Genomic DNA, 13,347 nt, shown 5'->3' on the forward strand with positions numbered 1-13,347 from the left:
GGAGCCTTAATTTCTCAAGCTGCGCGCACTGCACCTCAAAAAAGTGTCGAGTATCAGATTTCAGTTTCAGTTTCACGAGTTTGCAACTAGACTGAACCTGACGCCGCTGCGCTTAGATACTTTTATATGGCTCTGAGCACAGCTCAGATCGGTTCGGCTGACTGATTGACTGACTGACTGACTGTCGTTGTCACTGTCGTTGTCGATGTCGACGTCCTTCCCTGTCAGACGGATTCCTCAATGTGTGTAGCGCTTCTTCCTCATTTGTTTTGGGAAGTATGCAAAACAACAACACAACAACACAACAATAAAAACAAATGCAAACAATACCCGATACGATGCGATCCGATCCGATCCGTTTCGATCCGAGACAAAAACAATTGCGATTAGCCTTAGGCCTGTTTGCGTTTTTTTATCTGCTGCAGAATACGTCTCTTGAGTGACTCATTCGATTCATCTTCTGCATCCATGGTGGGGCATTCAAGTGACGCACTTGTCGATAAGAACTCAATCTCGAACTCGAACTTGATCTGGAATTGGACTTGGATACAAAACCGCAACAAATTACGCGAGATTCTCTTGCTTTCTCTCTTTCATTCGCCACGATTGAAGTTCAAGAGCTGAATCATTTGATATGCATTCAGCTGGATGGATCTGTTGTGTATTGTCGCTGGTAAATTTCATTCTTTATATTGTTCTTATGTTTTGATTTATACACAGTCAAACGTGCAGGAATGCCTCGTTCTTCCTTGTCTCGTTTAATGCCGCCTTTGTATTGCATTTATAAGCAAATTCTATATTATATTGACAACACCAAGAAATAAACCATGCATTTTAGTTGAAAAGAATATGGCCAGGAAGTGCTGCCTGAAGAGACACGCCTTAAGTCACATCAATCGGACTTTAGGAAATGCCGGAGGTAAACAAACTGAACAAATTTGTTTGAATTCTCTTACTTTCAAGCTTAATTTGTAGCACGCTTTTTGGCGTTTAACTCATCTAATAATTAAATAATTAAATAATTATAATGATGACTTATTTCAGATAAGATTTCAGGTTAATATTTTATGTTTAATTACACTTTTGTTCCGCACAATTGACTTTTAAGTGCTCTAACCGTATTTTAAATATTGCTTCATCAGTTTTTATTGAGCTGCGCTCAAAATGAGATCGTTGACTTGGCTGCCGTTTGGCACATTACTTTTCTGCACCAGTGTAATCGTAGTTGTCTCTAATAGTCTAAAGAAAGTTGAAACTAATGCTGTGCCTATTTACAGGTGTTGGCCAGCTTCGAGATTACCAGCATTCAATTCGCAATCAAGGATCACAAATATGCAATAATGGAAAAGTGTCATCTGAGGGCCGTGAATCGCAGCATCAAATTATTCGACTTGCGCATCAAACTGCTGAAATTACCCATAACAAATGTCTTGGTAATATGCATAAAATCACTTCAAATTTAACATTTTTATATAACTGATTATTTAATTTAGGTGAAGTGGTCTTTGCTTAAGCTGAGCAACGGATATTTGCCCTTCAATCACAACTACACGCTGGATGGCTGCAAGTTTTTAAGGCATAGCAATCATCTGATCAATAATTTCGTATATGGCATATTTAAGGATTATACAAACCTAAATCATACTTGTCCTTACAATGTGTGTTGCTCATTCGATAACCTTTCCATCCATATTAACGTTATTTCTGCGTAATTTCAGCATGATGTCATCGTAGACAGTTTTCCATCACGTTCCGCTAAAGATTTAGACCTCATGTTCCTTGCAAAGGGAGATTATGCCATTGATTCTGCTTGGTATACGGATGGAATATTGCGGGCTGACGGTAGATTAAAGTTTACATTTGCCTAATACATTAAACCGAAATCTATTTTGTACATTAAAAATCTCGACTTTGAGATACCCGCAACCCATTTTCAATAAAAGCAAAACAGTGCGGTTTTATTCTTAAATTATACCGAATTTATAAACCGAAGGCTACATTTAGTATATCGTATAATATTGCTTTCGAAATATATCTTAGAGTATATAATATACCAAAATCCCCTAAATCCCAAAAACAGTGTAATATTATTCTTGAAATATACCAATAAAAATTACCGAACGATATATTTGGTATATCGTCTAACATTGCTTTCGAAATATACCACAATGTCTAAAAACAACACAGTGGTATATAAAATATACCGATTTAATATACCAAATATATACTGACTCTATCTTAAAAACTACGTTTGCTATTTGACTCTATGATCTCGGTTGTTGACGCTGATCAAGAATGTGTATAATTTATGGGGTCGGAGATGCTTCCTTCTTCTCATACTTATCATATTTCCTAATATTATTTATTAGGTTATGAAAGTTCCACTTGAAAGTAGTTATTCTTTACTTGCAGAATATTATTATTCAATATAATATATTTTCGATTGAAATTCGGTTTTACTCTCTAATTTCTGTTCGATATATAAATGTGTGGATCAATATCTTCACTTAATGATACGCACAATTGACTTTGAGCCGCATTAACTAAATGTATTAGCCATAATGCATCAGCTGCTATTACTGAGCTGATGGCTCCACTATAATGTTGACATGACAAGTATTTTTGTTTCATAAATACTATATATTTTATTCAACTGTGCAAATGCGGTGTCATAATTCCTGATAATACGTTGAGCAAGTTCTCACTAAAAGCTTTCAAGCATTGGTTGGTCTCAAAAGTTGTCAAATATTCAAATTGCAGAAAGAAAATTGAGAAAGCATTGAATATTTTTTTATTTTCCTTTTTAATTCAAATTTTGTTCGACAGTAGAGAAGATTTTAGAGCAACGTTTTAACATCAATGAATACTTGCTAGAGAAACGAAACTATATGAAAAGTCAATTCTTAGAAAAACCAGATACTTTAGAATATTTAATTTGGTAATTATGCCATTGATGCCTGTTTATAAAGATGAAGTGAAGTCAAAGCCTATTTAACATTCTTTAAGCTGCAACTTATTTTCTGGGTAATGTCACAGCTCTACAGTTAGTAAAGAATTAATGGAGTTGATTCACTTGTTTACCTATTTAGTGAGTTGACCTTGATCAGCAGCAGGCGTCGCTGCCAATTAATGACATACAAATAAAGGTGTCTCTCTCGGGTAGAAGAGAGTGTGGCTTATAGGTGAAGCAGCTTAACCTTGACTCCACCTTTGTCTCGGAGCGGAGACGTGTTGTGGTCGTAGGACACGCATCGATGCATCATGGGACAACACTTGTTTATAAGTTATGAGTCTACGAGCACAAGACAATAGCGGACCCTTATGCATATGAACCACAAATAATCGTAATTCATATGGTACAAAAACAACAGAAGGCGAGTGACAATCGCCCCCGCATTCCAAGAAATGGATTGAGTAATGCTTTCGCCGAATCCGCAAAAGAGAGGGAGAAAGAGTGAATGAAACCAGACGACAAATGAATAAACAAATTTTTATATTTTTGGGAAATTAATAAAACATCGAAGTCAGTTGCTGGTTTTTCACTCAAGTTGCGATAATATGTATGAGACACTCATTGGATGGGGGAATCACTTCTTCTTGGACTAGGGAGATGACTCGATGGTTGATTGACAGGCGAGCAGATAGACAGACAGCGGGCAGACAGACTTGAATGTGCACAGCATTGAAGCGCAGCCAAATTGACTTGACAGCGAGCTTAAAACAGACGCGAAATCCATGTCGATGTCGCTGTCAATGTTGATGTTGACCCTCCACGGCGACCAGAGCTGTCACTTAGCACCAAATACAAACAAAAATACAAATTCAAATTCGCTAGCTGTTAAATAATTTGAGAAACTCGCTCACGCAAATTCTGAATGCATTCAGCATTCATGCGAGTCACGTGGTGAGAGGGCTACAACAACAACAACAACAACGATGACTTTTTTGCAAACTTTGATCCCTGTCTCTAACGCAGCATCATCGTCCTACGTCAATTATTCAAATGCTGAATGAATACTGTACGAGTTCTCGCTTATTCGTTTAGCTTTCATCACACTCCATTCTGTCTGATGGCTGATAACGCCACGCCAGCTAAGCCAATTGGCCAATTAGCCAAGTTACTTATGCAGTTGTTCGCTTTGCCAACTTTGCCAACACGTCCGCGTATTTTTCGCTTTTTCATTTAAATGACTCGAACCGTTAATAGCTCATTGGAATTGTTAAACAATTCCGATCGTGTTTGCCAATTTATTAACTTTGATTATTAATTACGCTGTAGGCATTGTTTTTTTTAGCTACACGAGTTGCTTTTTCCTCTTTTTTCACCAATTGAAAGGGAAATTGTACTACGTATTTAACGTATACTTAATATAGGTATTGTTTGTATATATATGAAGATAAGCGCGACAGTTTTATATTTGTTTTTTCCTTGTGCACGTTATCTTAACTAAAATATTTCGCTAAAAAGAAGAAAAGTTTGTTTGTTTCTACATGCAATTGCTTAATATAATAGAGCACTGCGGCTTTTTTTAAGTTGGTACCAAAAATATGACTCTTCATCTAAGTGGTTTATGGCAACTCATATTTCTTGTGTTATTGAAATACCAAGTGTCATTTTAAAGCTCATTTCTTAAAGCTACATCTCAATCCATTTTCTCAATAAATTTATTTCATTTTTGTTATTATTATTATCCTTGAATTAACTTATTAAAGTACATCAATTTATATAAATTATGTACTTATATTTAATGAACAATTTGTTTAGTTTTTTCTTGGGCTATTTTTAAATTTTAGTTTGCTGTTTAAAACACAATAAAAAACAGAAAATAATCGTAATTTACAAAAGCACTTAGATACCTGGATTAATTTCACAATTTTCCTACAACAAAAAACCCACTTGAAAATAAAAATCCATTTAATTGTAATTTTTTTTGGCCACTAGAAAATGTTTTGGCGCTAAAAGGGCAATTTTGATTATGCATTTGATGGCCTTATAAATATGAATTAATAATTTACTTGATTTGGAGTGTGATTTTGGAATTGCAATCACGTTTGCTGGGCCAATGAACGCGCATGTGCAAAAGGTGCTGTTCGGTTTGCTGTTGTCTTTTAGTTGATTGTAAAATTTGCGTTGACAATCAAAACATATCAAAAATTTTTGACTAAATGGGGAGAAGCATAGCGAGGGGGACAAATTTGACTCACGCGTTGAATCCGAAACAGAATTCGAAGCGTTGGAAATAAACATAAACAGAAATGCGAATTGCAGATGTGGCATAACAAAAACAGAACCAAAATCAAGAGGAAAGAGGAGAGAGGGGAAACCACATGCCACATGCTATTTGCATTTGTCAAACAAACTCTTAAATGGATGTTGGTAGTAAAAATTGTTGAAACACTCACACACACACACACACACACTCAACATGCGAGTATAATGAATGCGAACTGCAGTTTTTCGAGTTAGATGAACTTTTATTTGATTATTATCCCAAAAGAGAAGGTTTTTGAACTTCCCTCGTTGGCTGCACACCTGCCCAATTTCACATGACGCTCTCTCTCTTTCTCTTTCTCTGTGCTGGACGCTTGGACATTATTTTGATAGCATTTGCTAGCACATTTCTCTCTCTCTCTCTCTCTGTCTCTCTCTGTTTCTGTTTGTGGTGCGATGGAATGATTGATGGAGTTGCAAACTGTTGAAATGATGCTGCGCCCTTTTTGGGGGCCATAACTTTCGGTTGTTGTTTAAGCACTTTTTTCCTGGTTCAATGCGTTCGTCGTTTAAATGTTCAAGTTAAATGTTTATTTTGGCCATATACGAGTATATTTTATTTAATTGCCTCCCTGCACTGCTGCTGCTGTTGCTGTTGCTGTGGTTGCTGCTGCTTCTGTTGGCAATAACAGAGAAAGATATTGCGCATACGCCGCGTACTGCAAGTGCCATCATCATTTTTGTTGTTCATTGTTGTTTGTGTTATTTGACTTGCTTTGCGTCTGCTCTTCTGTATTTCTTTTTTTTCGGGGCTGGTTCTTCTCGACTTCTACTTCTCGCTTCTGTTCAGTTTGCATGCCCGTCACGTCTCCGACGCCGCAGCACGTATTAATGAGCAATGCCCCAGCCCCGGTCTCAGTCTCAGTCTTAGTCTCAGCAACTCTCTGTCCCGCCCTCAATCCATAAACTCCGCTGTGTTCCTGTGTTGCAGAAATCATCATACTTACATACGCTTATATTTCGCTCAGGTCGTTGTGTAGACAACAGTTATGGCATTTAATGGCTGAAACATGCAGCAGTCAGCGGAATACCCTGTAAAAGTGCACATCTTGTAGGAATATTCGACCGAGCACCTAGGGAAAGAAGTTTCCCACACTATATCTCACTAAAATTGACCGATATTTCAACAAGAGCTCTGCCTGTATGCTGAAGCTGCTGCAATTCAAGCTTATTAGTCTAATATACATCTAACTCTTTCATTCAACTTAAAGTTTGTTTTTCTTTAAAGCATATATATTTCTATTAGGCGTCAGCATCTAAGTTGTCTAAAATTTCTGCAAATAAAGTTCAATAGTTTAGTGTGCAGCTAACTCATTTATACAAATTTAGACTGTCTTTTTTTCTAGGGTATTTCTTTGTAAAGAATCTTTCTAGTTCTCTGCAGCGACTGTAAGAAAACGTATCTTTCTTTCATATCGATAACCGAGTAAATTTCATTTCTAATGCTCTGCAGTTGTATGTATATGCAAAATTTGTTTATACTTTTTGCACTTCTTCAATCTTAGGGGAGTCATTGACCAACTTTTAATAAAAGCAAAATGAAATTTTCTTCAATTTAAGCGAAATTCTTTAAAATTCTCTCTTCCATATGAAGTAATTATCATAAGGTAAATTTCAGTCAAGTTTCCCAAACTCCAAAAATGTTAACAGTAGCTCTGCTCTACTCAAGATTAAATTATCTAAAATTCTAAGCTCTCAAATCTATACAATTAATAGTGGTAAATAAATAACTATCTCTCTTCTAATCAAGATTAAATTCTGTAACATTCAAAGCTTTCAACTATCTACAATTATAAGTGGCGAATAAATAAAGTTATGTTGATTCATTTAAGAACTTCGCTCTTTTCAATAAATTTCCCAAGGTATATCCCAGTCCAGCATCTTGCGCAACTCCTTAAAAGTTACTGTAGTTGCCTTTGTGGCTTCGCGGGATGCGCTGGAAGCAAACAAACCAACAATCAAATTCAAGTGCGACATGCACTTAACTGGCTCCATTGTCTGTTAAGAGCGTTTTGCGTGGGCGATTCGCCACCGTCTCGAGCCTCAAGGGTGTTCCGACTTCCGCCTGAGCTGCTCTGTAGTGAGCTGCTCTGCCACACCCACAATCGCACACACTCCTACGGGAGTATAGGCAAATACAAGTTTATTAATTGCAAATACTACTGCAGCAACTGCAGCATGACTCTTTAAGCTACTTGAAACATGAGTTGTTCGCTTGTGTGAAAACCGCTTGATTAAATGCACGTTGATTGTCCCCAATGGAACCTGACGACAGCTGCTGGCTGTGTGTTCGCGATCCCATCAGTAGCCGAAAAAGTTGAAGCCACAGAGCAGCTTGTCCGGTCGACGTATACGTAATATGCCAAACTGGAAGACGGACATATCATCGGCCACATTCATGTCCAGCGCCATCAGTTTCTCGGCTGCCAAGGGATGCCACGAGCCAAAAGTGCAGGCGGAGTTCATCTGAAAAAAAAGTGACAGACAGAAGTGTGAAGTATGATTAAATTAAAAAAGTATGAAAAATTCAGTAGAGAGTGCTCTACTGTGAAATACCCGCTACCCATTTTTAATAAAAGCAAAACAGTAATCGGTATGTATTAAAATTTGAATTTTAACCAAATCAATATACCGCAAAATACTAAAAATACACAAAATTTATATTTGGTATATTTCTACAGTACTGCATTTAAAAATACCATATATTGTAAAATATACCAGATTGTCAGCCAAAGCAACTAAAATCCGATTGCAGTTGGCGTTTTCCCTAAACAAAAGTATATTTAAAATAACTTATAAAATTATTAAATTTTCAGGAATCAGAAATATTGTAGTTGTTATTGTACGTACCGATAATTGCATCTCTAGCTTCAAAATTAGGCTTGATGTTCGATTTTTATTGAGCGGGAGTGGGCGTTGCAAAAATTTGAAACAAACTTGATCTACGTGAAAACGTAATAAGTGCTGTCGCAAAGAAATAATACTTCTATCTCTTATAATCTCTGAGATCTAGGTGTTCATACGGACAGACGGACAGACAGTCGGATGGCTATATATATATATATATATAAATATACTTTGTGGGGTCAGATTTGCTTCCTTTAGCCTGTTACATACCTTTCCAGCACTCACAGAGTTATAATACCCTTTTACCCTATAGGTACCGGGTATAAAAAGCTGCTCCAGTTCACTCACCTCTTTGCTGTAGTAGTGACAACGTCCGTTGAGTCGCGTCGAGGGCACATATTCGACAAAGTCCACCTGGGGGCAATGAGGCAACAGCAGCGCCAAGCCTTGTCAATGGTGTGATAATGAATTAAATTATGCAATTGCTGACGCTTGATAAAAAGTTTTGCTTGCAGTTAGTCACCTATGAACCCGGAACTGGGCGGATTACGACGAATGACGCGATTGCCGGCAAACATTTGCAGACTCTGCCAGAGACGCCACACCGAGTGCGGATCGATGAGGAAGGCGCGTGATTTGGGATATCGACGGCGATAGATCTCATAGTTGGTGAACAGATCGTAGTCGGCACTCGTCAGCCAATCCTCGAGGGTGCCATTGTAACGACCAGGATCCCAGGCGGCGATGGTCACGTTCCGAAAGATGGGCGCATGCGCAAAGTCAAACTCGGGCTTGGTAACCACCTGGAAACAAATGTGTTGTTGATTGACGATTGGGGATTAGCGGAACTGCAGTTAAATGCAGTTGGCAACCTACTTGGGAATTCACAACACGTATTGTGGTTTTGCTGCCAACATCCACCTCGTGTCCTCGGGTTGGCGCGTGATTGAATCTCATCACGATGTCGTGCGTATCTAGTGTAATGTAATTGGAGTAGACAAGCGAATCGATTATTGATGATTTACAGCTCTTCCTAGTCGCACTCTCTCTCTCTCTTTCTCTCTCTATCTCTCCCTTCCTCACCTATGAATCGCCCCAGCTTGGAGCCGGACAGTGAGCCAGCACTTGACACAATTGCACAGCTCTTGATGTTCTTGGCATCGCGAAAGAGTTTCTGACGCGGAAACAGGCGACCAAAAGGCAGCTTATTAAAGGGCTCATCCTTGCGTCGCAGCACACGAACTCCCGCCTCCATAACTAAACACGTAGAGGGATAATACTGCTCCTCAAAGCTGTCGCCAAACACTGGCTTATAGTCCACATTGTAATGATTGGATTCGTTCAGATTCTCCTTCATCGAACGCTCAAAGACCTGCACAATGCGCTGCCTGAAAGCAGCTGTTTTATTGTGACACTGCTCCGCATACTTGTCGTGGCATAGATACAGCTTTGGACTAAGCGTTAGCTTTGTGTTCTTCGACACCTTTAGACGCGGAGGGGGCGCCAGTTTCGAGGAGTTAATCGCCGGACTCTCGCGGCTCTCCACAATGAATTTCTCATTGGGATTCCAGCGCACATGGAAAACGCTGCGAGGCAAACGTTGCACTGTATCATTTGCTGGAACTTGATAGTGGAATGGCAAAGTAAAGGGTGATATACGAGTTTACTAAGATATGCATTTATAGTATACCAAGTATGCATACAAATTTAAAATCAAATTTTAAGTTCTTCTTTTAAAATAACAGCACTAAAGCGTTGACAATTTATACAAAATGTAATATTATTGCTCATTGCATATAAGAATATTTAAGTTTCAATATTATATACAGTAGATATATTGTATATGAAGTGGTACATTAAACATATCGTTCAATTCCTTACAATTTAGTACATTATAACTGTTCAACCATGTATGTATATGTCTCAGTGCACTGAGTTAGCCCAAGCCTTAATAAATATAGCACCAAATGCTGCTATGTACATATATCTCATAATAACAAAATTTATCTCACGCTCACTGCGTTGTGACATGATATTTTTTTTACTACTTAACAATGCATTTGAGGATGTCAAATGTTCATATGTTGCATCACATAAAGATAAAATTAGAAAAGGCTTTCTATATGCTGGGATGGTCCCTTAAAGATAAGAAAATTTGTTAGCTAGGATTTTAGGAAGTCAACTTCAGTGCAATAACAGAATTCACTCGAGTCGTTGTATCCAATAATATAAACAATACATTACCAATAACTATACCTTCTTTTCCCTTCATTTTTTTTCTTCACATAAATCAGTTTTGCTTTTTAATTTGTGTTTACAATTTCTATAAGGTTGTATGTAATTTATTCCAAATTTTGCCTTGGATTTCTTTCTTCCCATAAATCACTTTTGTTTTTTAATTTGTGTTTACAATAATAAGATATTGTAAATAATTTCCTATAAGATTTTAATTTTCTCTAAGATAGTACGTAATAAGTTTCATTCAACATTTTACCTTGCGATTCTCTTTTTTCATAAATCTGTTTTGCTTACCAATTTACATGCACAATTTTAAAGAAGATTGTGCGTACTAAGCTTAATTCACCTCTCCCCCAATCCACAAACAAAACACTTGACATTCATATACTCACCACTGCGCGTCTCGACTGATGCGTTATTCACCACAACGCGTTGCGCCTCAGCGTTGGGTTCGTGAACTGGCTGAGTTTTATTCGCCGCATTCGGTTGTGGCTGAGGCGGCGGCGACGTTGCTTGTTGATGTTGTTCTTGCGTTTGAATTATTAATGCAGCGAGAATAAGAGTGCTGATTAACGTTGCTGCCGCTGGCAACGTTGCCCGGTTGCCCCGTTTTGCTGTTTGCAACATTTTTAAATCATTTCATTTTCTGCGTTTCTCTTTTTTAAAGTAATTTTAGTCACGTTTCCTCCTCGCATTACATTTATATCTGCGAATGAGTTTTCAAACATGCGTTGGTATATGTGTGTATGTCTGTGTGTGTGTATGTGTGTGTGCTGTAGAGTTAATGGCCACCAATTTGTCAGAATCTGTTAAATATATTAATGAATTGCACAACGTTTAACGGCGAGTTGGTTTAAATATATTGCGGTACTTCTTCAGTTATTTTCCATGGATTTATCGATTGGAAACGTGTTAAGATTATCTAGATAATATAGAAATATGAACGCTAGAGTGCTTATTTTCTTTAGACTGTTCAATGAGATTGGACTTATATTTATCGCTGGAGAATTTTCTTTTGAATTACATCATTTGTTGCCCTAAAGAACTTTCTAAGGATTATTTTTAGTTATATGCTATACTATCATATATTACACTCTATTATACTTTACTACTCAATGCTATAGTATAATAATGAGGTAGGACTAATATTTATTACCAGAGAACTATCTTTAATATTACGTTATTTAATGTTCTTAAGAACTTTTTTAAGATTATTTTTAAGGTATATGCTATACTATGCTATACTATACTTAATATATTAACTATATTTTATTATACTACACTATACTATACTATACTATATTTTGCTATACTACACAATACTATACTATATATTATAATATACTCTACTATACTCTACATGTATAGTACATATATAAACTTAATGATTCAAAGAATTAGTCAACAATCAATGCTTAGGCTGCACATTTGAATTGACATAATTTTGATAGAATTCCGCATGGAAAACTAAATCAAAACTAACATCCGATTTCATATTAGATTTTCCTTGTTAGCCAATAAATCTATTCCCCAAATTATAGTTAATATTGAAGTCGTGTATTTTTCCAACAATATCTTTTAGCTGTATTTGACAGTAAATCTTACTAAAGTTGAGCTGCATCTAAGTATTAAAAAAATTGCTGTTTCGAACAATTAGTAAAAGCTATAAATTCACTCCGTGTGCATGGCATTAAATTTAAAAAACAGTTTAAATGTTTTCACTTGAAAATAACTCTGAACTGAACTTTTAAACTATACTCAACTCGGAATGTTTATATTAAGTTTCAGAACAAATACCTACAACGTGTAGCAGCAGCACTTGAAAAGTTTTCCAAAGTTTCACCGTTGCGACTTTTGCGATATGTTTATACTCGACTTTAAGTTGAGCTTAGTAAATTGATTTTAAATCCAATCAAAAAAGATTAGCATACAACTTATGGCGACAATGTTCGACTGAGAAGAACAAAAAAAAAAAGAGTTTCGTTTCACACATTATTTGAGTGTGTGTCAATTTCCATTAAATTTGACCTTTTGGCCCTGGGGTCTATGATTATGCGCGACGCTCTCTGAAATAAACAGTCGAAATGAAGTACAAAGTCGTGTTGGCTGTCAATTGATGCTGTTGGCCATAATTAGGTTGCATAGCATAGCGATGAGCTGACATGGCTAAAACGTTGTCATGTAATTTGTAATAAGTTTCCGCACACGTATTTTGCTTGTTTTCATTTCGTTTTTTTGTTGCTGTTGTTGCTGTTGTTGTTGTTGGTAAACACACACAAACACATACAAAATATACCTTTGTTGATGGGCGCCTAAAAGTATGCAAAACAAACCGCAAAATTCAAGCCGTAAACTGTGCTGTGGAAAAAACTGTGCAGCAGCTTGACCGTCAGCTCGTTAACGTTAACGTTTATCCGTGTTGCCTGTGCAAATATTTGAACAGCACACAACAGAACACAAAACACAGCAGAACACAACACGACACACTCGTGGAATGCGTACGCGAATACTCGCACTTGGACTTGGTTTCGAGGCACGCAATTGTGGCAGGTTGTAAGTGGCTAGTGGCAAGTGGCAGTTGACTAGCGGCCAGTGGCAAGCAGCGAGCAGGCAGGCGGCGGCAGCTTCATCCGCTGCTCGAACTTTCCCTTTCGCGAGTTGAAACGAATCTGAAACAGCGGCACACTGACAGCCGCCTCGACACCTGAAGGAGGCCACTTCGGCAAATGTGGCAGCCAGCAACCAGCAACCAGCAACGACTTCGGCCACCCGCCCGACCAAACGACAAACCGACCGACAGACCGACCGACATCGGACCTTGCCTCCGAGGCTCATTTGGCTCCTTTTGGCTCCTCCTGAGTCGCCCCCCTCCGCACCAAGTAGTTCAGCCATTTTCCTACTTCTACTACGAAAAAAAGTGAAAGTTGCTAATTCGCAAGCGAATCGCGTAATGTTCACGCAAAGTTGGCGTTGCCAATGCGGGTCAAAGC

The 13,347-nt window shown here is 37.7% G+C and overlaps 2 protein-coding genes across 6 annotated transcripts; one reads left to right on the top strand and one right to left on the bottom strand.

Annotated features, from left to right (window-relative positions):
- Positions 1-514: 514 nt before the first annotated feature.
- On the top strand, positions 515-2,099 carry LOC117570850 (uncharacterized). 3 transcript variants are annotated; one of them, XM_052005482.1, is made up of 5 exons: positions 606-673; positions 839-919; positions 1,278-1,433; positions 1,494-1,658; positions 1,719-2,098. In XM_052005482.1, the coding sequence occupies exons 2-5, from the start codon at positions 911-913 to the stop codon at positions 1,866-1,868; spliced, it is 480 nt and encodes a 159-aa protein (XP_051861442.1). In that variant the 5' UTR covers positions 606-673; positions 839-910; the 3' UTR covers positions 1,869-2,098. The 3 variants fall into 3 exon arrangements, with proteins under 3 accessions (XP_051861441.1, XP_051861442.1, XP_034108621.1); XM_052005481.1 differs by lacking the exon at positions 839-919 and having other exon boundaries at positions 515-673; positions 1,719-2,099; XM_034252730.2 differs by lacking the exon at positions 606-673 and having other exon boundaries at positions 746-919; positions 1,719-2,099.
- Positions 2,100-7,369: 5,270 nt separating this feature from the next.
- Positions 7,370-13,066, bottom strand: LOC117571639 (beta-galactoside alpha-2,6-sialyltransferase 1). Of its 3 annotated transcripts, none has more exons than XM_034253865.2 (7): positions 12,654-13,066; positions 10,750-11,063; positions 9,203-9,742; positions 8,996-9,093; positions 8,643-8,922; positions 8,468-8,565; positions 7,370-7,738 (listed from the first exon to the last, which is right to left on the bottom strand). In XM_034253865.2, the coding sequence occupies exons 2-7, from the start codon at positions 10,982-10,984 to the stop codon at positions 7,574-7,576; spliced, it is 1,416 nt and encodes a 471-aa protein (XP_034109756.1). In that variant the 5' UTR covers positions 10,985-11,063; positions 12,654-13,066; the 3' UTR covers positions 7,370-7,573. The 3 variants fall into 3 exon arrangements, with proteins under 3 accessions (XP_034109756.1, XP_051859855.1, XP_034109758.1); XM_052003895.1 differs by having other exon boundaries at positions 10,750-11,107; positions 12,645-13,066; XM_034253867.2 differs by lacking the exon at positions 12,654-13,066 and having other exon boundaries at positions 9,203-9,736; positions 10,750-11,221.
- Positions 13,067-13,347: the final 281 nt, after the last annotated feature.

This window comes from Drosophila albomicans, chromosome 3, assembly GCF_009650485.2.
Source record: "Drosophila albomicans strain 15112-1751.03 chromosome 3, ASM965048v2, whole genome shotgun sequence".
NCBI classification, from domain to species: Eukaryota; Metazoa; Arthropoda; class Insecta; order Diptera; family Drosophilidae; genus Drosophila; species Drosophila albomicans.

What these genes read in the sequence shown, in the direction of transcription:
- LOC117570850 (XM_052005481.1), top strand. Translation starts at nt 635, where the DNA reads ATGCATTCAGCTGGATGGATCTGTTGTGTATTGTCGCTG. An exon ending in TCTGTTGTGTATTGTCGCTG is followed by an intron (nt 674 to 1,277) that starts GTAAATTTCATT and finishes GCCTATTTACAG; the next exon opens with GTGTTGGCCAGCTTCGAGAT. An exon ending in ATCATACTTGTCCTTACAAT is followed by an intron (nt 1,659 to 1,718) that starts GTGTGTTGCTCA and finishes GCGTAATTTCAG; the next exon opens with CATGATGTCATCGTAGACAG.
- LOC117571639 (XM_034253865.2), bottom strand. Translation starts at nt 10,984, where the DNA reads ATGTTGCAAACAGCAAAACGGGGCAACCGGGCAACGTTGCCAGCGGCA. An exon ending in ATCAGTCGAGACGCGCAGTG is followed by an intron (nt 9,743 to 10,749) that starts GTGAGTATATGA and finishes TCCACTATCAAG; the next exon opens with TTCCAGCAAATGATACAGTG. An exon ending in GTCACTACTACAGCAAAGAG is followed by an intron (nt 7,739 to 8,467) that starts GTGAGTGAACTG and finishes CTTTTTTTTCAG; the next exon opens with ATGAACTCCGCCTGCACTTT.